At 38.2% G+C, this 25,127-nt stretch overlaps 1 protein-coding gene across 2 annotated transcripts in view; it reads right to left on the minus strand.

Moving 5' to 3' along the window:
- The window catches only part of TMEM117 (transmembrane protein 117), a 177,402-nt gene that overhangs the window by 127,698 nt on the left and 24,577 nt on the right, over positions 1-25,127 (minus strand). For both annotated transcript variants that reach the window (XM_058805468.1, XM_058805467.1), the window contains exon 3: positions 23,290-23,422. In XM_058805468.1, the coding sequence (XP_058661451.1) occupies positions 23,290-23,422 (133 nt within the window). The remainder of the gene's footprint in view (positions 1-23,289; positions 23,423-25,127) is intronic.

Below are 25,127 nucleotides of genomic sequence, written 5' to 3' on the forward strand. Positions count from 1 at the left end.
CCTCCTGTGCCCCTGCAGGGGCACCTCTGCTCACCCCAGTACCAGACTAGAGCCAGGCTGAACCCCCTCACATCCCCCACATCACATGTATTAAGGATGCTCAGTCCTCAGCACCTCTCTTTTTTTCTTTACAGATCCAATCCTATTTTGCTAAGCAACTTGCTAGCACAGATATAGGCTGCACAGGTCCCTCTTGACTAGCTGGAAGCAAGACCAGTCTGTGTTTATTCTTGTCCTTTGAGAAAGCTAGCAGTTAGTCCTAGCTTAGCACAGAGCCTGTTCTTGTCACTTTGACTTTATCAAACTGTGAAGAGGTTATGTTCCATGACTTTTCCTTTTCCAAGCAAGGACAAATTTTGACCTGACAGGATAAACTGGGCAAAAGTATTTTGGAATAGATATATGTTCTCAACAGAAAAAAAGCTTTGACACCCAAGGTCAAAAACTATGTACTAAATTAGGAGGTAGAGTTTTCACAGGGTGTCACAATAAGGGCCAGGAAGTTCCTCAGGAATGGTGGATCCCACCCATACTTGACCAGTCCATGATGTATAAGCACAGCAGGACAGCCTAAGCTCTGCTCTTCTGGAAGATGCAAACAGATGTGGGGAAGCAAAAAGAAAGGCTCCATCAAGTAAGTAGCAGTACGGAACAAGACAATCACAGTAGTTCTTGCCTGTGCCAAATAAAGGGGTCCTGTGAAGATAACAAAGGCCAGAGTATATCAATAAATTAGGCTATTCATGTGAAACACCTATAGATAGTAATAGATATTTCTTTTTTCTGCAATCTTGACAAAGAAAAGAGAACCAAACTGGTGACCCTAAGGTGGTCTCAGAAGAGAAGTCAGACCACAGGAATATAGTCCATCATGTCTAAATTTAAGAATTCAGCTAGATTTAATGCACCAGGTGAGTCATACAAAGTCCTTTAACTATTTAAGTACATAAGAAACACTTAAAATCCCTTCTTCTCTTGTGGTGATAAGTAAATTGTACCTTGTGTGGTCTGTGTGCAGCTCTGTAGCCTGGATACTCCCTTCAAATTTCCTGCCTGACATTAGGAGGTGGTGACAGAGGGCTCTGTTTCTCAGGCTCTACTCCTTTCTCTCTTTAAAGCTCATTTTCCATTTTTAAGGTGGGAAAGCTCAACTCTAGCCAGAAATGAAAAAAAAAAGGTTTCATGAATTAACCAAGATATCAAGTAATTCTCAGTACCTCAGCCTGTCCCTGCTCCTCTGAACCTCCCCTCAAGTACTTGTCTCCTAAAAGGCAGTGCAGTGGCCAAACCAAACCAAATGCTCAGCAGTCTGAAGGAAATTTCCAATAAAAATGGCAACTCACACACAAAGTCAGACTCCAAGGAGGAGCTAACAATGCAAAAACAGATTTTAAAGCCAGTATGGGCACATCTCCTTGTAGCAAATCACTTACTACTGAAGAAAATCTGTGGCCTGGAGACTTGAACTACACTTGTTGGTCTCCCACAGATGTTTTCACTGCCCAGCTATGTATGCTCATTGTTCCTGTGACACTGTCATTTCCAGCTAATGAATTAATTGCTTCCAATTAATTGACAGCAGCCTCATACTGTATTACCGAAGGATTACAAATTAAATATTAATTATGCTTCATTGTGCAGAAGAAATCAAATTAAACATAATCACACTCCATTATGAAGCAAGTACACTAGACATTTTCCAGAACAGATGCACACTGTCCAAATTATAGTCAATTCTGATATATTGTAAACAAGCTAAGTCTCATTTATTAAACTGAAATTATCACACCTCCCACACAGAAATGCATGAGACAAATGTTTAAAGCTTCAAATTTTCACAGATGGTAGCAAAGAGAAAACACTCTTATAAGACAAGTATTTCATGCCTGCAGTCTTTAGCAGTCACTGGTATTCCACTGAAAGGAAAACAAAATTCCCAATATAGTTTTTCCTGTACCGCAGGATCAGTAAAATTGCTTAACTGTTACGGCAACTTTGGCCTGACATCATGCAGAACTTCATCCACAACCACTCCAAATTGTTAAAAATACATGTCTGAAAACAAGATATTTTCAGGGAAGAAAATATTCTTTTGCAATAAGGGCATCTGAGTTTGAAAAAACAGACAGAGAAGAGAGCCTAGAGAAGTGGAGTACATCACTCAGGAAAAGGGTGCCTTCATCAGTGTGGTGCCTTAGAAGGGACAGCTCTGTTTTCCTCCTCATGTTCCCTGAAACTTCACCCGCTCTGGGAGAGCAAGTGTAGTATTTTTGGAGGTAGTGGGAGGAAGAAGGATAAAGGAGAGACAGATATCTCCAGAGCAACATTTTTTTTCCTCTCAAAAGATTGACTTCAAAACATCTGATTGTCAGCTTACCCAGTGAGTGGAAAATTTATTACAGAAGCTGAGCCAGATCCTTAGCTGGTAAAAGTTTATTTAGCTTCACTGATTTCAGCAGGAGGAGAGGTGAGCTCTCGAGGAGCCAAGACAGCACCTTTCTCAGTAATATTGCCTATAGTCTTGATTCCTTTAAAAAGGTACTCTGTGCATAAACAGCTGAGTAAAATTTTCTACAAAAAAAACAAAACAAAACAACCAACAGAACCATAACAAAACACAATCCATAGTTTGAAAAGATTTCCAATTATTTTTTTAATCATCACTATTTCACTCTACCAGTTATAGCTAACAACCTGAAAGGACCATTTCAGCATATGATAGACTTCATGTAGGTAAGTATTCTCAAATACTCATGCAAGTGAATCATCTCAAAAATTCTAATTCAAGACCTCCACCAACTAGCAGCCATCTAGCAAAGCCATGCATCATGTATGGCAGCAAGAGAATACAGCCCTTTCAACTGATCACATCTGAATGCAAAACCAAATCAATTTTTCACAAGGGATATCTAAAAGAATGTGCAGTGAATTATTTTGCATTATAAGATGCATTTGTGTACATTTTGTTCTGAGGTCCTACAAGATCAGCTGTCATTGACCTGAAAATGCTACAAGTTCATTGCTAAAAAATTGCAGATGACACAGAGCTATACTGAAAAGCAGAGGCACAATTATGCCATCTGTATCATTTACAGATGTGTTCATTCATTACACATTACATTGTGTTCATTCAAATAACATGTTAATATTCAAGAAAATAATCCTAATCTGTAAAACAAGACACATCATCTGTGAAAACATGCTATGAGCATCATTACTGCTAACAAAACACAAGGTCCCAATGCAGTATCACAGCCAATGGATAACAACATCCCTGGGAATATAAGCAGAGGAATATCTATTGAGACTCCAGTGATGGTACTCATTGTAAATATCTTGGTATTTCTGGACAGCATGTGCATTTTCAGAGTGCTGTTTTGGGTTCTGATGTTCTGAAGTAAAACACAAGCAAAAAAGAAAAAAAGACATATAGTGGAAGTACTAGATAATCAGAGGGCTGTAAATCCTGCCTTACAATGACAGACTTAAGAATTTGTGTCTATCTGATCAAAGCAAAGGTTAAAAGGGGACTTGATTACACTATACAAGTACTTACATGGGAGATTATTTATAGTAGAGAGCTCTTTAATCCAGCCAAAAAGAAAGTACCATCAGTAAATGATGGAAAGATTAGGTTAAGTACCGAAATAGAACAAGAGTAGCAATGTTCTACTATTAAAATAATTAATCTTGGAAATGTCCTGGCTCCAAAGGTCTATGAATATGTGACAAACTGGTAGAATTTATAATCAAAAAGAAAGACGCCTCCTATGCACCTAAGTTCTTAAACCTGAAATTTTTAAGAAAAGTGTCAGTAAAAAAGCTTTCTGACATTCTGTACAATGAAAATGAAGAACACCTTAATTTCATCGGCACTTTTCTAATATTTTACTAATTCTCTATGTTTATATTATACAAGTATAGCTAAAATTTAATTTATTGTCCTGCATCCTATTCCTGCTCAGGTAATCCTTGGGACTCAGGCACATGTTTCCGAAAACACAGGTACACATTACTAGCAATATTGAAATACTGCTTTTTAAATTTTCTACATGTTCTCCAATAGGAGCAGCTCTGTTGATATTCTGTGATGTAATATCATTTAGTTAAGAAACACAGGGAGCTGCTAACTGCAGGTCATAATACTGTCACCAGTCTTCACAGAAGATTTACATCAAGATGCATACAGGCATGTCAAAAAGTAGTACATGCACACATCACAACCAGATTATTGATGACAATTTTTCAGGGAATACTGCTGCAACTTTAAATGTACTCATATTCAGCTCTCGCATGGGACTTACAGTCTATTACAAGATGCTGCTTTATGCATACTGCAGGCATTTCACTGTCATTTAGCAGTCTGACAACAAAACCAAAATTATCCTAGTGACACGCAACAAAAAATGTGTTACCTACAGGATGTGGAAAAACAAGACGATAATATGTGTACACTTGTGATGATAAACAGTATAAAAATTGCAAATATAAGGACAGATACTGAACTACTTTAAGGATTTGAATGTTTCATGTGATCCGCAACACACACGCATGTGTGCGTGTGGGTGCCAGAGAAACTGAGAGGAGCTGATTTACACTGCCAAGGTTTCCAGGGTTTCCTTCTTTGGATATTTATAATGTGATGTCACTCATTAGGGTCAGGGTAGTGATGGCTTATTTAGCTAATAACTTACTACTGTAGAGAAAACATTTGAAAATATTCAGTCCAGTGTCTGTTGGGTGCTGTATGAGTGAATGAATGAACTGAAGACAGACTGAATGAAACTAGCACCTTGTCTTTAGAACAGATTTGTTAACAGGAGGATTTAAACAGAGCTAGAATATACAGTGTACTCCAATCTCTGCTGTACCACAAAAAAAAACTTCAAAACACCTGTTTTTACTTTCCTAAGTACATGTTTTGCATGTTTCTTTCACTACTTGTGTCTTTTAAAGGAAAGAATAAGCTTTTATGCTAAAGAAGTAGAAACAGTCTGACAGAAGTCAATTCATTAGTTTGCTGACAAAACTGAAATATCTTTATGAATCATTCACCAACCTTTGCTATCTCTCTCACATAACACTTTAGCAATTCACAATGTCACTTACTCTTTTGCAGCTTTGTTATATTTTGCATATGATCCTTCCTATATGCTTAGCAGCATTGTGAGAATGACAAAATATTCATTGCATCTCTGATGGATATTTGGTTAAGTTTGATACACCAGCCCTGTACTTGCTGCAACTCTTAAATAATATATACTGAATAAAAAGCTACTAATCCAAATAGAATAGCACAGAAACAGAATTCCAAATAGAATTAGACACACAAGCAGAATCTCAGATGGCCATAAACATAGGCCAGCATTTTTAACCAATTTTCCTATTGCTAAGTCTATATACACTTTCCCCGATTTCTTGGTAAATTTCCTTTCAGTGCCAAAGCATTTCCAGATTTTAAGGTCACCACTCCTTATGGTATCTGGAAGAGAATTTCTATCCTTCATGAGATTTTTCATTACACCTTTCATGATAGTATCTGGAAGACAATTTCTATCCTTCATTGCTTAGATTACTTAGAAGACACCTCAAAAATCATCAATTTTGTGTTCAGAGAATGGTAGAAAGGGCACATTGGAGATGTGATCTGTAACATTCTTCTGTGTGTTTTCACACAGCTTAATGCAAATGTGACATTTTTTAAATTATCTCTTTTCTTATGATCAAACATTTGAGAGACACACACACTACCAAAGCTGTAGGATATAATAATAAGGGCTCCACTTTTTCCAAACATCTGTCTGTCCCATTATTTCCTTACCCATGTAAGATGACCAAGGAAAGTATTAGAATAGAGAAACCCGGTGGGTGATACCTCCCCACTACAGACTCCAAGACAGGAGGATTTTCAGGGACTTTCTCTGGCAAAGGTGATAACACTCTGTATAAAAGTCTAACATATTCCTGTTCCATGAGTTTCTTAATTGCTTTTCCATCTACACAGACATCTGCAGTTTTCTATGGCAATGAATTCCACAGCATGTTTTTGATATCACTTGATATAGTCTGAATTTTATAGCAGGATAAACAGCTTAATTAGTTAATTCTCTCTGTGCCATCCATTAATTTATAGACCTTTTCATAGACTTTAGTCTACTTCACAGCTTGTAATATAGAAGGTGTTCCTTTGGCCATCCTTTCTGCACTTCTTTATGCATTCTTGAGCTCTTTGTACTATTTTCTGAAGGGGAGCAGAACCATGTATATTATTAAAGATGCAGGAGCATTAGTTGTATGAGGAGTTGCCCAATAATCTCTGCTTTGTTCTAAATGCAATTCCTGGTTCTCCGCTCTTTTTCTAATATTTCTTTACATGCTCTTCCTTGCCCTCTGCTCACCTCTGCACAGACAGTCTTTATACAACCACCTATATTAGCTCTGAAGTCTTTGTCCTGAGAGGGAATAGCTTGTCACCTGCCATTCTGTCATCTAGTAAATTAGTATTGTGAAATCCTTCTGTATCTCTGCAGTGAGTTTTCAGTTTTGCTACACTGCATAATTTGGGACCATCAAAACCCTTGCCATTCTGCTCCTTTCCAGTACACTTCTCCAGACACCAAGCAATACAAACATCAACACAGACCCCTTTAAGACACTCCAAATAATATCTTTTCATTTTAGAACTATCTGGAACCTGTCAGGACACTGGATTTTTAATGAGTTTAGTAGTTTAGGCCACTTTTAGTTAATATAATACAGCAATCAGAAAATAAAAGCATTGCAAACAGCAAACCAGGGGGGAAAAATAAGCAAAACAAAGAAACAGCTCCTATTGAACAACAAATGCCTGCAGTAGGGAACAAGATAATCACCCATAACTGTAAACAGCTTCAAAAGGCCTTAATAACACTATGAGAAACTCATGGATGAGGGAAACACAATTCTGTGTGAAAAAAAACCTATGAAACTGCAATACATAAAATCCAAAAGTGACTTCTACCTCTGAATTTCTTTACTGGCATGGGCAGTGCCAGTGTAGGGGATTCAAACATCCTCCCTGAGCTTTGTGCCTCTCCCACACAAATCTTATTGCTATCTCCTTCCCGTGCTCTTGCAACACAGTCAGCTGCTGGGCACTGAGGGCATTTGACTTGCACTAATTTCAGTATCTGTTTATCATTTATTAAAACAAGTTACAGGAAGCCAGCTACTGTGCTCTGTCTCCAAGGCACTCTCCTATGGGGCCTACAAGTTTCATTATTCTCCTATCTTCCAAGTCTTTCCTGTAGCTCCAGGAGTAGCTCATGCCATGCAACATACACAGCAGGACAGGGATGACACTCGTTCTCCTTCAAAACAAAGGCACTTTTGTTACAGACATCAGCAGAGGTTTAAACTCGATGTCCTTCTGGCCTTAAAAAAACAAAATAAAGGACTGAAGTTGAGCAGTGCAAGGTGTATCCCAGTATTCATCAACTGTTTGATGAGCACTGATGGAAGCAACCAAAACACTGAGGGTGCCAGGTGCCTGAAATATCTTCCCTTTCAGTCCAAGTGTGGGTTAACAACAGAGGACAGGCTCTGGTGGAGGATATTTGACCTCAGCAAAACTCAATAATCAGAACAAGGTGATATCTAATAGCCCCCAGTATACACACAGCTGGACTGGATAAGGGGTAAATAACATTTTCCCAGACAAAACTCAGTGGAATGAGGAGCAGGCTCATTCCTAGGAGTGGGTGAAGGGAGGGCTTTCACCTGAATCAGTGGCTGCAGTGTAGTGAGAACTCTATGACTGGACACTCATACCCACGTAAATGTCAACGCCACGCAGGACAGGAAACTGGATACACACTATTCTCTTCTAAAATTTTGTTATTAAAAATACAGCCTGAACATCAATCTCTGTGTGTCTTCATTTACCTGGGAAAAACTTTTATCAGTGTAAATCAGACTGATCCAGCCTGCCTTTCAAACCATCTATTTGACTATGATGCATAAGCAAGGCAAGAACAGGTGCAAGAGAAGCTATTTTGCTACTTTTGGTCTTACATTACCTAGATGTAAAACACATTGTCACTAATGACACAGAATTATTACAGGGATGAAAACTGCTTGCTGGGTTAAAATGTTATCAAATAATCAGAATAAAAGCAATTTTCAGGTTTCATTACACTTACATGAAATCACAATTCAAGTAGTCACAAAAAATAGCTGCAGAGCAATAACTCCCCTAGTTCACATTAATTTTCCTAAATAATAAAGGAAAAACAACTCTTTGTAGACTTCTGGGATTATACAAAATTACACTTATGAAATATGTGTTTTGCAGAATGATCTCCTAGGAGGACTTTTATTTAAAACCTGCACTGTACTGAATCCCTGAGTTACTCTTGTTTTGATCTTTATATCACAAGACAGAGGGGAGCCAAACAAGTTTCCTGTTGGACAGAGGAAGGTACAAGACAGAAAATCAATCCATTGTATGTAAAATTGCCTCAAACATAGCTTAGAATTGACAAAGCATTAATATAGAGAGTTAGCTTTTACCTTAAGACTCTGGATTTTAATGAGAGGAATCAATTATCCTCTCATCAATTACCAGGATAGTTTCCCTGTAATCTAAGGATTTAGCAGGTCAACCTGATTTTTTCATACCTACCTCAATAAACATTAATTTCTTTTTCATGGTATATTATACCATTTTCTCATTGAAAGCAAAGAACAACCAAACTGATAAGAATCGGCTTCAATTAAGAATACTGAAGGTTAATATGGTATAAAATCTTAAAAATCATTAATTTAATACACTTAGTGCAACCATTTGTTCAAGTCAGCACAGTGGGTTCCAATTAACATTTTTAAAGCATACTTTCTGCACTAGTCAGAGAAGTAGAATAACTATTGGTAGGGTGACAGAAATTCAATACCGATATTTAATGTTTGCAAGCCTACTAAAAATTCAGATCTTCTACAGGATATACTTAGTGCTGCTGTAAAGGTGCAGACACACATTTTTCAATGACACTGGAAAAACAAGTCCAAAAATCAGGAATAGGCTCAACCATAGGCAGCCTGAAAAGGAAAATACTTGCTCCCTTGGGACAGAAATCACTTTATCTTTGCCTCGAGCATGCATTCAAGTCACCAATAAACCCAAGGCCAATAACTGGCTCAGCTGTTACCTACACTATCATGTCCCTGAACAAAACAGAGACAAAAGAGAGGAGTTGAGTCATGGTGCAGCTGCAACACCCAGCAGGAAACTAATCCCAGCTGAACTGCACAACTGATAATAGTTACCAGCACACACCCAATTAGGTGGGATTAATAAATGATTCCATCAAATAGATGGTGCAATTAAATAACAGCAGTTAACTGGTATGTGATTTATGTAGATAAAAACATTCAGACATATCAGATGTAAACTTTGCATTAATGAACCTTATACATAGCCATTTTGCATCCTGATGAATTATTAAGCCAAGAACTCTGGAACTGTGAAAAATAACGTTATACATCCTTTGATTTTCAAAATTTTGATCCAGAAAGAAAAAGCTAGTGCTCTGAATCACAAATTTGAAATTTCATCACAGCCTTGTGCATCTCAATACACTTTTCCGTACACATTTAAAAACACATTTTGTAAAGATTCTGTATTTTCTCCATTAGCTGTGCATGTATCACTTATGCAGCAGAGATTATCTTGTGATTTAGAGTGGATTATCTGGCGCCTGAATGACTAATTCACAGCAGTTTAGCTATGGACAGGCTTGGTGTACTTTACTCACATGAGAACCAATTCACAGTAGGTTGTTCTACTGGTTTAAATGAGGTCACAGGAGAGCTAAGGCATTCCTCAAAGAAATCAATACAACAGAATCTGACAGTAAATCCAGCCTTGTCTGTTCAGAAGTTGACATTCTCAGTAAGTCAAAGTCTGGAACCTTGCTTTGGTAAGATTTCCAAGAGATATATCTCACAGCTGAAATATTGCCAGTTCTGTGTGAGGGAACTGAGTAGGTTACAGAAAATTATTAGTTTCATTTAGATTCCCAAACATTCAGACTAATGACCAAATAAACTCAAACAGCAATATTTTATGTACGGCACAGAATTCCTCCTTTGGAACCAACTTTTGACATATATAGCATATATCTCATCAGTCACTTATACACATAAATAAAGGTCTTAGTATAACATATGGATACCAACTTCCTTAAAAATTATTTATCAATTAGAAAGATGTGAGTAGTGGATAGAAGATTTCAGCATGTGAAAATGTGTAGATGGTACTGTAAAAAACCATACAGTTTATAGTCAATATATTCTTTTGTGGGACTTTAATAATATTCAGTTCTGTATATTTTTATCTCTTCATTCAAAAGCTCATGAAAGACAGAAAGAGCATTTTTACAGTAATTTTGATGCATTCTACATATGAAAAAAAGACATGAGGGGTAACTCTAAAGCTATTGTTAATTTCAATTTACAGTTTACATCTAGCAAATAAATCAGGTCTTGGTAAATAGCAGATTACAAATGTTTAGCCACAGTGCCCTCTAGCTGTCTTAATACTTATTTTACAATTTCAGTGTAGTCTTCATGGAAGTAAAAAAATCTCTGCATGAACCACCAGTTAGAGAGGTATAGGTATTGCCAACTGTGCTCCATCTACCCATTTTCCTTATCATGATGACCCACCCACCCCACTCTCTCTAACATCCAATGAACAAAATGTATTTTTCTTATTGCATTTCCCAGCCTGAAAATTATAGATCGGGAAACCAGTCTGAATAAAATAGGAACTGATTAGAAATTTTCATTGGGACCAAAGAAACCTCAACAGAAAGAATGGGTTTCTACTTATCACTGCTTTTTCCATCTGTGTGCAATCCATGCTGTTTGTTTTGAGTTTGAAGCACCAGTAAAGGGCAGCACATTTGGGCACACCTGGAAAGGTGGGCTGGTAGATAAAAACATGAAGGCCAGGCTCCCTTCTCAGATGACACCAGTCAGCTGCAAACAGGTAAGAGGCAGTTTATCATGTTTTTTTCTAATCCAGCTGGCTTAGGGACCTGGGCCACTTTTCAAAGGCTGTGTCTTCCAGAAACACTCCCTGATAGACACTTGATATTCTCTTCCTTCTCTTGAGACTACACCTTGCCCACTTCAGACCTCTTAAATCACACTAAAACTTGATTCAACTAAAACCTGATATACTCAGTGTCTTAAATACTCCTTCACAACTTTATTCTCTGTAACAAGATGCACTCAGCTTCTTTCTTAACCTTTAATGGACAAGATGACTTACATACAGGAAATTTTTACCCAGTCACTTTTGTTTCAAAAAAAACACCAGGAAATTGCAGACCTTCACAAAATAATGATCTATTTAAACTATTTTGCCATGAATCATGTTCAACAGTGTGCTCCCAGTCCCCCTGCAGTCCTGAAGTCTGACACAACTTCCATAATAAGGAAGTTCCTTCCTTGGCTTTCTTTTTCCAGGAAAGGTGAGAAGAAGGGTTAAAACTGGAAAACTTAGGTGAAGCATCACAGAGGTACTAAAAACATTTCAAATTTCTACCCCAGCCTACTGTAATTTTAATGTATAAATCTTGAGCATAACTGTGTGGGAAACAACTTTTTTTTAATAGCCTTTTTCACTCTGTTCTCATTTTTAATGAAAACCAGCTGGAACTAATGATACCAGATGAGAACATTCAATTCTTTGCAATGTTCAGAGCTACAAAATTCAAGACATATCTCTGACACTGTGTGCACTCTGCTTATTTAATGCTTATGTTGCATTTATGGAGCTGCAACATAAGGCAAAACAAAACTTTGAGAACCTGGATCTGAACATCCACTGTATGGAAATATCTTGAGGTAAGCCCTGTCTCCTGGACACAGGATGCTTTCAGCAATAGATTAAAAACAAGGTTTTCCTCAATACTACCTGCATATATGGAAATTGTTTCAGCGTGGAATAGTCCTAGCAGGTAAATGCTGTGAGAAAACCATTCTAAAAAAGACTAGAAAATATATTTGTGACCTCAAAGTGCTACATTATGCTACATATGACTAGAGGTTAAGAAGAGAATTTTCAGCTCTGGAAAATTTCAGGCTTTTGTGATATGTTTCAGAAGTCTCTAATCTGGCTTTTCTTTTTTGTTGTTGTTGTTTTTGTTTAGTCCCAAGCCAGTCCTGCAAGCCCCAGTACTAAGCCCAGGAATCACAGCACACACAGGTTACTCTTAGCTGGTGTCACAGTCACAACTGCAGGTTTCTGCCTCTGCTGTCACACTGCTCCAGGGTGGGCTTGTCACCCAGGGAGTGCACACAGGACCAGCCTTCACTCCTCTAGGACAAAAACCCTCTGCAAGGTCCCTCACTGTACTTCCTACAGAGCAAGGCATCACCCTCCTGCTACAGCACAGTACTAAAGGAATATTCCCTTCCTTAGCCTCACAAGCATTTCAAGACTAGGAAAAGTTCTTTTGAGTCTATTCTCATTTATTCTTCTCTGTGGGACTAAATGTAGCACTGCACATGTCAAATGCTGCTGTTACCCAGCACCAACTTATGTTCTCTGTTACCATTATGAGTTAGATAGACTTGAGGTATTACAATGGGCCACCTGAAAGAAGCAGAACCTATTGTCCATCTTGACTCCACTTTTCAGAGCATGTGTCACTGAAAGTCATTTTATCACAATTCATTTTACAGGTTGATTCCATTTAGATAGGTTCTAACTGTGTCATTTTTAATGTTTCATTGTAATTTTTACAACCAGCAGTGCTCTCCATTGCAGTCATGCTGATTCTGTTACAGCAAAAATGTTTCTAAAAATAAATTCCTATCCTATGTTTTCCTGGGTGAACATTGGTAAGTGGCAAAACATTTCTAACCTATACTTAGAGATTTTCTGTAAGAAATCATCACATGGAGAATTTTGGATTGGAAAATGTTTGTATCCTAAGTTACATTAACTTTTTTGCATGCCTATATGAGTAACAGTTCAGCATGCAAATTCAAAATTCTTTCACTCAGCTATTTTTAAGTTCTTTCATTCCTAAAAGAGTGAATTGCATTAAAAGTTTTGCATACTTTCAAAAAGGAGAAAAATTCTTTAAATAACTACAGCCAGTAATGAATTTAAGGAAAGATATATGCCTGTAGAATTAAGAGTATGTTTTCATTTTTTTTTCAGAAACAGCAATATATCACAATTCCTCTCAATCTACATATATATATATATATATTCAGGTACCAATTCACAAACACTTACATACTAAAATATACTGTCCTTTCCTTCTTTCAAAGAGTATTACTACAGAATGGACAAGAATAGATGTAACTGCATTCTGTCTAAATAATACTGAAACTTTCACCCTAATTTTAAAGGTTTAATAGTAAATTTAATTGAAGAATGATAACATGGAGAAAGCTTTTGGCACATTAATTATAAAGAAGCTCTTTAATTTAGCAATTTTTTTCTGCCATCTGCTACCACCACAAGTAGTTATCTGTATATTATTCAAACTTATTTTTGAGTTCTTGAATTTTAGACTGCTTGTTAACTTTTTAAAGTAAGTACTCAATGTTTTGTTGAAAATATCTGCTTCAGTTTGCTGGTGCTTTGGCTACTTATTTGAATGTGAAGTTCCTTCAGGTGCTGAAACTACAGAATAAGCAGTTCTGGCACCAATAAAAAAAAAAAAAGGAGTAATTCCTGCCTCAAAACTTTGTACACTGTTACTGCACAGCAAATAAAACCACTTACTTCAAAACCTGGAGAGTTTGCTTAAATGCTCAAAATGTGTAATGCTGTGAAAAACACTGAAGACATTCTAAGACACTATTTCTTGTTAACATGCAAAAGAAAGTGGAGGGCTGCAGCTACTAGCAAGCAAAAAATTCCTGGATCATCTAGTGCATATTCTGACTAAAGATCTCAAGATTTGGCACGAAGACTCACTGAGAGAAAAAAAACAGCAATCTGAGTAATCAACTGGAAAAAAATAAATAAAGCAAAAATGCCTTTAAGGTTCTGAGTACTTTTGTAGATTAAATTTTCTGTATCAAATCTTGAAAATTTCTCCTCCCTCCACAAATTTACTGTCTTTTTTTCCTGTTGGGGGCCTAGTATGAAAGTTTCTCCATACTATGAGTATTGCTAAGAGAAGACTAAGGATTCAAGTCCAATTTCATAGTGAAAATACTGCTAGTTTCATTTTATATTAAGCTAGGTAAATTTCAGATAAAATAATGCAAGTAGCAGGAATGAGATACAGTATTGCTCTACCACCTTAATTTGTGCCCTTTACAGTCTGGTAACTATTTCCAATCTGTCCATGTCATTTCTGGAGATTAAAACACTTGGATATTTTAAGCATTTTCCTCCCACTGGAATATACCTGAGGGTTTTCTAGAAACTCAAAAACTGTTCATAGCTTCCCTTTCACAAACAAAATGTTAGCATTCATAAGCCTCGGTAAAAAAAAACCCAGATGATTTTGATTTTAAAAACCCACCACATTTTCTAGTTTGGAAAAAAGGTAGTCCATTTTTAATTGGCATCAAACATTTATAACTTCCTGTGCATAAGCACATTTCTTGGTCTGCTGACTTGCAGAGGTATGAACATATTAATGAAGAGGTGTCACCTACAAGTGATACCCTGCTTTAAAAACAACCTGCATTAACTACGCAGGTTAATCACTAAAGCACTGTTTTATTTACATCACACTTAGAGATTCTCTTTAAGAAGACCTAGAAAACAGGCAATTGCTGAAAAGTGCAGGTAAATATTTTTAAAATTTACTACTTATCTTTGTTACAGTAATGTTTTTAGGGTGATTGATGGTTTCACTATCAGATAAAACAATAGGGAGACATGCATTATTACTTGCTAAATTCAGACATTTATATAAAAATGTCTGTGCAGTAATTTTTCAAGATGACAATAAAATGTGTCATACAAATTCATGTACTTTTGGGAGGGACTTCAATTTTAAATGTTTTTTAAAAGCTCAAGTTATATTTTCTCAGAAAACAAACCTGTTTTTCTGTTTTCTTCCATTAGCCCTGTACTACTAAATGGCAAAAAAACCAGATACTTCAAATTGCCCTCTCTAGCAAGAGCAGTTTAACTTATGGCATTATAGCATTAGGGCCATAATCTGGCAAGAATTACCTCAAATGCTCAATTTAATTCACACAAGCAGTCACTTGCAAGCACAAGGCAGTTGATGCACCCAGGAGTATGAGAAGGGCAGAGCCCATTATCCTGCGTTACCTGTGGGAGCTGAAAGCACCACGGGAGCCAAATCTGGTGAATCCCATCAGTGCTGCCACTGCTGCTGCTGCCAGGGGACACCAAGCGCCTGCAAAATTTCTTCCTGTACTTTCCAATTCTTTCACTTCCCTGCCATGGCTTTCATGTTCAGCAGCTTTCATGTTTCATCCCAGCTGCAGCCTGCCCTCCATCAGCCTAAGAGGGAACCAGGCTGCTCCCATCTGCTGCCATCCCCACCTTGCTGCTGGCAGGCATGCTGGGGACAGGGGGGCTCTTCTCCCCAGCTCTGCTCCGATGAAAAAAGGAGAATACAGCAGCAGTACCCAGAGCAAGCAAATGGCTCACTAGGGTGGCAGCTGGGCTACAGAATTTTCTATTCCAGGTTCTTGGTATCTTCAGGGTTTTCAGCCAAAACTAAGAAGGATAAAAAGGGTCAGGAAGACTTCTCCTCTTAAAAAACTGATTTTAATGGAAGTTTTCATTATTAAATTTCTATTTTTGAAACACTGTTTATCTCAATGTCCTCCTGTAAGCTAAAAGCAAACACTACAGTAATGGACCAGCTCCTCAGCTAAAGTAAATTGGCAGTAGGTCTCTCAGAAGATAAACCTCAATTTTAGGTTTCCCTAGAAAATAAAAACCTCCTAGAAGTGCAGATTGCAGCTTTACAGATTTTCTAGTTCAAGGTGAGATGACCTAAAAACATGATATCCTAGACAAGAAGAAACTATGCTTTGCTCAGACCATTCCAAAAGGACTATTCCCTAACAGGCCTCAGGAAGTGTCTTTGGACCTTCTACACAGAGATATTACCCGTAGACATGTGGCCTCAGTTCATGAGCTGCAAACACAGGGCAAGCCACTAACTTGTTCCACAGACTGTTCTTCTCTTTGGAACTCAATAATCTGGGCTAGGGAAAAGTATTTTACAGTCTTCAGGGAACTCAACTCGTGTGTGTCATGGGCAAAGAAAATGAGAAATGAACACAGCAGCGATGCTATAGCTCCTGAAATGGCAGGAGAGCTGCTAGAGCAGAGTATTCTCACATAATCCTACTGGACAATGCCACAGCAGCAAGGTTAGTGTGGTTAAGGGAAAACCCTCTCAATGTCTACATGTCAATTCAATACAGAGGAGTATGAAATAAGGAAATCTGTAACAGTGCCATCAATTAACTTTTGCATAAGGTTTAATAACATTGTGCTGTGATCAATTTACCTAGTCATTTATTCCTAGCACTGGAAAGGAAATTTATTTGAAAACAGGAAAGGGGAATGAGTCTATAAAGCCCTAAGACATTCCCACAGGCACATGAGTCTCATCATGGCAACACCACAGGACAGCTAGGACACAGCCACAGGGCTGTTGCCATTGTATTGCAAAGCTCCCATTCCTTCTCAGTGATTTCGCACAGGCAACAAACTCCAACTGTCTCCTCACCCAGCTAACCCACTCTTTTGTGGCACTCGTATTCTTATTGGACACAGCTGTGGCCTGTTAAGGGCAGGCCTGTTCCTAATCTTTGCGGATTGGTGCAGCTGCAGCTCCTCAGGGGTGAGACTGCCTTCTGCACTATTCTCTTACATTCTATCCCTCCACACAGGGCTACTTGTCCCTCTGTCTAGGGTTTAAACAAGATCCCTCTGGTGCTGGACATGCCTTTGTCTCTCCCATGTTTCTCCCAGCACAGCCTCCAGCATCCTCTGTGCTTGCTGCTCATAGCTAACAGGTCTGGTTGTGCTCAGCACGTGCAGTTCTTCCCTCTGGCATCTCTTAGCAGTGAGAACCTTCTTGGAACCAGAGTCATTGATTTTGGGCAATAGGAAAAAAGCTCTTAGAGGAAGGGGCTTTACAACAGTGCTACAACCATAATTCTTACCTAAACACCTACAAGTACCTGAGACTAATTCAGTCAGCCACATGACAAGTGCTTTACTCCCAAGCTGTGTCTTCTGCCTATATCTTGACAAAGAACTCCAGAACTCCTTCCAAAACTGGTATGTGTCACTTGAGATTCCGTGGTTTGGCCTTTGCCTGTAAGCTTTCTAAAAGAGTTTACAGGAAAATAATTTGACTTTGATTTTTTTTTTTCTCACTGTTTGGTGTTCTCCACAAATTCTTATTAATTCAGTCATTCTATCCAAGTGATTAACATTGCTCTCACCCTGACTGACCTGCCTTATGAGAGAGCCAGTTATGCCAGAGGAGTTTTGGCAGCCTTTGATACCAGCAACCAGCAGGTAGTCCTGGCACAGTTCTATGGACAAGAGAGCTCTTTCGTGTCCTGGGATACCATCCTCCCTGGGATCTATGATGATTCTATGCCAAATATTTTGGGATGTGCAAGACCTCCCTTACCCTTTCTCTGCAGAGAGTGTGGTTTGGGGAATGAGTTTTTTGGTCATTAAAAGGTTTGGGTTTTCAGAATCATCATCTTGTAATTACACATAAATTAAGCATTTTCAATTCTTTGCCATTTCCTGGCTTGGGAGAAGGAAAAGTTTGATGAAGTCTACTTCACAGAAGACAAAAGCAATATGGCAGATTTAGCACATGGAGAGGTACTTTTTGACCAGTAAGTTTAGCTTTTTGATCAGTAAGTAAGATTTTTTTGGGAGTAAGTTTAGCTATAAAGGTTGAAACACCATGAACTAGCTTGGAATTTTCAATTACTTTGATTTTCAAGTACTAATCCTGTCTCAAGACACTTTCCAATCACAGTGCCTTGGAAAATACATTATCTATTGCTGCTGGGATCTCACTAGACACCTGTCCCTTAGGATGCCAGCTGGGAGGACGACCTGAAATAAAAAGGCTAATTTGTAAATCTCTTACAGACTGCATTCTTAGAGCAATAATTTACATCCATAATTTGTATAGCCATAATACAATAAGAAATAATAAACTTTATGCCTCTATATACTTCTACATAACGTAAACCTGTCACAGTTTTTGCTGTTTAGAAGCTACAAATATTCTAAGAGTGTTCCTGTTTTCCACTCATATTTTGAGAAAGAATGATGGCCCCAAAGGATTAATGTCTGAGAACAGCACAGAAGCCTTACAGATTTGGAACCTTTCCTTCCAGCAGTTCACAAAAGCTTGAACTTTCTGAAGCTCACAGTATAACACTATAATCCTTGCCCAATATTGAGCATGACTACAGTACAAATACACAGCTACACCAAATATACACAGAGGACACATCAAAATAAAGCCCACAAAACATATGGCCAGGTAGACACAGCTATGAAAGTATACTGGAGGCCTAATATAGATCCACTGTGGGCCTCAGAGTTCTGTAGAACAGTAACCATGGTTAGGAAAACAGACCAAATCTTTGTTGTCCCTAAACCTTGCTGTAAAATTATGCTAATGATGACTAATCCTTGACTCTAATGAGCAATCAAATTTAAGCACAGAATCCTGAACAACATGTAGCTTTTAAGCTTTGAATAAATACACATTTCCAGGGACACAATAATCTGTATCTTGGGGGAAAAGGAAAAGAAGCAGTAAGTAATTTGGATAAGGGTAAAATATTTAATAGAAAGCTATTATTGTGGCTTTTAAATTTACCAATGTTTCCTTGTTTCAGTCTGACAAATGAAATGCAAGCCCTCTGTACAGGCATTTGTCAGATGCAGATTGTAATTGGGTCCAAATCCACTCTAACTAAAATCACTCTAACTAAAATTAATTAAAGTTGCATTGCTATTCCTAAGGAATTTCTGCAAGTAATGCAAAATGTATTGAAATTCCACACTTTTTCTGCAAAGGAAATGAGCAGTAAGAGAAGATAAAACTACACCAAAAAATATGTGATATGTGCTCACTTCTAGTGCTTAATAAGAATAACCAAAACCTTTTGACAGCACAGGTAACAAATTCACACCAAACCCTCTCCTGACACATGGAATGCAAAGAAGACAATCCCAACAATTTGTATTATTGCTACAGCAATGTGACAATTTGCAGCTAAAGAGAAAATGGGTTTGTCTGTTATTTCAATGACACTTTGCAGTGTTGAATAATGATGCACCTGAACATCCTTTGGACAACTGCAAATCTCTTCATCTAGGACAAGATAGCTGACATTTGTGACACAAGAGTCACAACTTTGATTTTTGGATGTCATATGAAAAGGGCATCACTGTGTTGTAATGTTAAACATCAAAGCATAATTTACTGATGCAGGCTCCCAAAGAAGAAAATGGGTTTCCTTTTGGTGGTATATTCTCTACTTAAAGCAATATGCTTGGGAAAACTTCAATGTGAGTAGGTACAGGCTTGGAATACCTCAGTATGCCAAGGATACAAAAGTCACACATAAATGACAAAAATATGGGACAGTCCCTGGACATTTCCAGGCCTGAAATTCCTTTAAGGAAAGAAACAATAAATAAAGGGGTCTGAATTTGCTTGTGGCACAGAAAAACCCAGAAAAAAAGTTTGATAGTGAGGATCCCCGTATACTTTCAGGGGATTTAGCGTCTTAAACTGTGCCCTTTGCTGCCACCACGCGGCCTTGTCGCAAGACACTTTTTGATATAGAAAACTGAAAGTTTCCTCCTTTCATTTATGTCTCAAATACAGCCTTTAATAAATAAGCCATGATGCTCATCTGTTACACAGCCAAAATCACTGCTTAATTTTAAGAATCTAAATTACCTAAGATAATAAATGTATGCCCAAGTCCCTCACTTTTTTAAAAAGTATTCAATGGCATTTTGATAACAGATATGGTCACCAGATATTCAGTTCTGACTACAAGAACACTGACGTTACACTAGTGATCAGTGGATTAGTGCCTTACACTGTGAAGTGCCCTACACTATGAAGTACCTAAAAGGCAACATCACAGAAAAAAAACCCCAGTGACTTTAAATTTAAAATGACACATTCCAATGGGTCACAAGATTTTTATTTCAAATAGTCATGCTTTCACCCAACAGACAGCTGTACAATGTAATTCAAATACCAGCAACTCGTTCACATAATTACAGAATTGTTAACACTGGAAAAGACCTCCATGGCCATCAAATCCAACTGTTTACTGAGAACCAGTGTATTTACCACTAAAACATATCCCTAAGAGCCACACCTCTTTTGAACACTTCTAGAGATTGTGATTCCACCACTTCCCTGGACAGTCTGTTCCAATGCTCTACGACCCTTTCTGTGAAGTTTTTTTTTTCGAATATCCAACACACACCACCCTGTCACAATTTGAGGCCATTCCCTCTCATCCTGTCAGTAGATGCCTGGGAGAAGAGATGGACCCCACCTCACTACAGTTTCCTTTCAGGTCATTGTAGATGGTGACAGGGTCACCCCTAAGTCTCCTTTATTACAGAATACACAAACCCTGAGCCACTTCTCTTATGACTCCTTCACCAGCCTCACTGCCCTTCTCTGGCCATGCCCTGGCACCTCAATGTCTGTCTTGTAGTGAGGGGCCCAGAACTGAACACAATATTCAGCTTGTGCACTTCGCTGAAAATTCAAGTCCTTCCTGCTACATTTTTTTAAGGGATATACTCACAGTATTTTAAGTTTGCTGCACTAAGACACATGTGAAATGTCTTTAAAAAGTACTTTTTAAAAATCCCCAAATTTTGGCAACTGTAAAATGTACCTTTTTAAACTATGGTTATATGACAGAGCTTTCAGATTTCTTGAGCCCTCAAAAGGGCTTTTGCTGTAGTCATCCATGCTGGCATAATGCAGGATGTATGACTTTCCTACTTGTGTGCCAGAAAGGGATTTTCTTTGATGAGACCAAACATCTGACATAAAGAAACTTGTCAGAATCCCTCTGGTGCCAGAACCCAGGGAAAGGTGATCCAGAGACATTGAAGGAGAAAACAAAAAAAAAGGCAGAAAAAAAAGAACATTTTTCCCTTAGTCTTGTAGACAGGAAGGCTTTCATAGCCCTTGTATTGAGCGATGTGTAATCTGGGATGCCTGTGTTTCCTAGGAGCCCACAGGCTCAAAGGTCAGTTTCTCTGCACAAACACCATAAACCTTCATGCAGGCAAACTCTGACCTTCATCCTGGAAACCAGGCTCTCTGGTGAATCATTTCAGCAAGGCACTGTGGTAAAAGATATAGATAGAGCTGTTCTTTTGCACAGAAGTACAAACCACGAAGCAAATAGCTTTCATAAGGATTACATTTACTGAGGAAAAAAAAATGCACTCCTTGAAACACTTCATTAGGGCAACATGGAGCAGTTGGGTTTGATAATGTTTGTTGTAGAAACCCTCTTTTCAAAAGTGCTACACATTGTTCTAGCCCAGCTTTGAGAGGACTGATCCAAGAGCTCTGTTTTACTCATGATTTAAGTTCTGTTGTTTGAGACTTAAACTGTTTGCTCCATATGCTTTCTTGCTGGAATGGAGAGCCAACATGTCTATAATGAGCCCTCAGCCCACTTTGAAGAAAACCATGCAATTCCATGAGGACATTATGGTGAACCTCTCAAAAGAATCACAACCCATCCAGAGCTGGGGTATAAGCTCCAGGAAGGAAGAGGCTTCACCCCACAGAATGCAAGAGGGCACATTGTCTGACACAGCTATTTTAGTACAAGGCTGTGCCTGTTTCCATGGATGTGGATGCTGATGGCCACCCAATCTCTTCAGAGCAGCTAATGGAAGCTTGTAGCAGAGACAGGAAGCAGGAATGTGAACGGACAAATGAAATCTGATTTCCAGACATGAGTCAGGCTTTCAAGATTCTTATTGCTTTGTCTAACAGCTAGCTGGTTTTAGTTTAAGGAACATTAGAAAGACCAAATAGAAATCTGAACATGATGCCAATAATAGCATGACTATGTAAATAGGGAAGCCAGAAACCTGCAATGCTCCCCACCTCCTCCTCCTAATTAGCCCACCTGTTATTGAGCATTCATATTTACCACATCATTACTGTGATTGTTTCATAAAACAGTCAATGAGTCTGCTGCTCTACCTGCCTGCCTCCAATACATTCAGTCTTCATGTCACAATCTCATTATCATCCCAGCTGGTCTGAGCTTATGCTCATTCAGTGACAGGCAGTCTGCCTCCTACTCACCTTTTGCTTTATGTCACATTATTTACAGGACTTTGAACACTGCACATTTTTGTTGACATGCTTAAGATCTGTAACACACCACACCAGAGCCCATTACTCATTCTGTTGGTATGGCTCTGATATTCTACTAGGAACAAGGAATTTAATTATCTGCATTGTTCTTCAACTCATAAGTTCTTTGGATTTCTTATTCCTTGCTGGGAAGTTTTTAGATGCTATCTTGCTTTTCATAAACAACATTGCTGTGGGGTTTTTCCCAATGAACTCATTTTGTACATATTAGATATGTAAAAATATAGATTTTCTCAGGAAAATTAACACATGAAAGTGTCGACATAATAGGAGAAAGCAGGCCTTAAAACAGAAAATTAATATAAAGTGGTCCATTTAAAATAATCCATATATAATAGATGGCTGTTCATGTCTCAGCCAAACACAATTTTGCTCTCTCAGAGCACCTTATGGGGAAAAAAATTAAGAATATTCTAAACAAATTGGATCAGCAAATACTATTGTACATAACCAACATAGAACTATACTACCCATTTAATATCCATGAGCTTCCTCAAATTTAGATATTTCAACTACTTTTAACTCCAAACTTCCTCCCCAGGCACAATGGTAATGGTTAATCTTGTAAACCACTCAGCCCTAATTCAAATCAAATTTGTTTAGCTACAATTTTAATTTTTTTTAAAAAGGCATAATATTCATTATTACTATGATTTAACAGTTGCTAACGATAGTCTAGGACTCAATTTTTTATAACTAATACTTTAATCCTCTGGGCTAATTAACCAATTAAATTACTATTCTACCTAAATTCAGAAAGCAGAGGAATAAAAAAGTTTACAGTAAAGTATATTCTAGAGCAAAAGAGACAAAAATAAACTCTGGAACCTACCTCATATTCCCTGCCATAATGAGGATCAGGTTATAAATGTGAGAAAATATGAAGAGGAAGAGGATGGTACTGAAGAACATCGTCATCCAAGACCCATGGTCCTCTCGAAACATTTTCAGACGAAGCAACCGACCTATGGTACAACAATTATGAGAAGGTGTATTTTAGTCAGTCAGTAAACACATGTTTACATCATAATAAAACCAAAATAAACTACTAAACTGTATTTCTTCCTATAGCAAATTATTGAACTGTGTGTGTGAGGAGGACATACTTAGCATCATGCAGGTGAAGTACCCTTCTGTACTTCAGCATGAACAGATATTGCTACGAAATTACAAATTACTTGCAATCCAAAGGGGGAAAAAAATGCAACAAGGGATAAATGCAATAACATATTAATTTCAGTATGTTTAAGAGACGATGAGAAAGACCACAAGCCATAACAATGCATTTCAAGTGCTAAAAAAGGTTACTGATTCATACATAATTTTCTTTTTTCATGTCCAAGACAGCTTTTCATGTCTGAAACAGTGTGAATTATTTGAGGTATGTCCATTGACAAATATTATTTGCTTTCCTAATTTAATTTGGTAATCAAATTATGAGTCTGTGTAGAATCTTGTACTGTATGTTTTTCTTAGATCTAATCACTTTAATCATGTGACACGGTATTATACGTTATTCTGCAAAAAATACCTTTTTTCAAAGAATACTGGTGTGTCTTGCCACTGGAAAAGAAGCTCTGCTTACTCTTGTCACTTGTGTTAGATGAAACTTTTATGATACTGTTGCCGCAAACATATTTTTCCTGAGCTAGCTTTTCTTCTCTGTCATCTCTTACCTTTAGAGAATTGTTTGGAGTATTGAAAACCTCACCAGCACAAGAGATGGGAATTTGCTTTTGCAAGGATGAGAGCGCCACAGCAGAAGCCAAGAGGGCGTAAAGGAAGATAAGGGATAATTCAAGCAGCAAGCTGAAGGACAGCGTCTACCAAGGAGACAGAACAGTCTGGTGCTAGAAGATGGGAAAACAGGGAGAACAGAAGTCATATGAGGAGCTGGGCAGGAAGTGTCTAGAGAAGTGATATAGCAGACGGAGATGTGAAATGGTCTGGGATGGAGGCAATTTCTCTCAGCTGGTTGTTGAACTACTACTGTCCACATTTAGCATTGATTAGGAATAAGAAGCTATAAAGTGGGAGAAAATAACAAAAAGTTTGAAATGCTCATTCAGACAGACAGGAAGATTCCAGGACTGGTATTTGCTACTGAAGATGGATGGATAGGCAGGTTTGGAGAAACAAGACTTGAGGACCTGGAGCAGACATGGACTATGGGCTGAAGAGGTAGGATGTGAACTCTGGATTATGCAGCTGGAGGATGAGAGTTCTTTGAAAAAGCTGAGACTTTGGAATGATGTGGAAACCATGAGGCAAGAGAAGTGACAGGTCCATAGAGGGGGGCTGAATGAAGCTCTACAATGGGACAAGAGCAACATAGGTCCACAGTCCAGTCCAGTATTAGGGCAGCAACAAGGTTTCTGTGAGTGAAGAAAGATGAAGAAAGGGAAAGTGCAAACACACATATACATGCCCCAAGCTCCTGTACTCTTCTACATTTTCACTGCTGGAAAACATGATAGCCCCAGGCCGGGCTAGACTGAGGGTGTCCCATAAGTCTGTCCTTCCCTAAAGAGCAAGCTGAGGCTGCTATGGCAATGGCACATTATCCTGACTTACTGAGAGGAGGAGCTTAATGATAAAAGATATTTCCCTTGCAGTTTGAATCCTGCTCTCTGAACAGCTGCCATTGCATATGGAATACTACCACCACTG

Source organism: Ammospiza caudacuta, chromosome 5 (genome assembly GCF_027887145.1).
Source record: "Ammospiza caudacuta isolate bAmmCau1 chromosome 5, bAmmCau1.pri, whole genome shotgun sequence".
NCBI classification, from domain to species: domain Eukaryota; kingdom Metazoa; phylum Chordata; class Aves; order Passeriformes; family Passerellidae; genus Ammospiza; species Ammospiza caudacuta.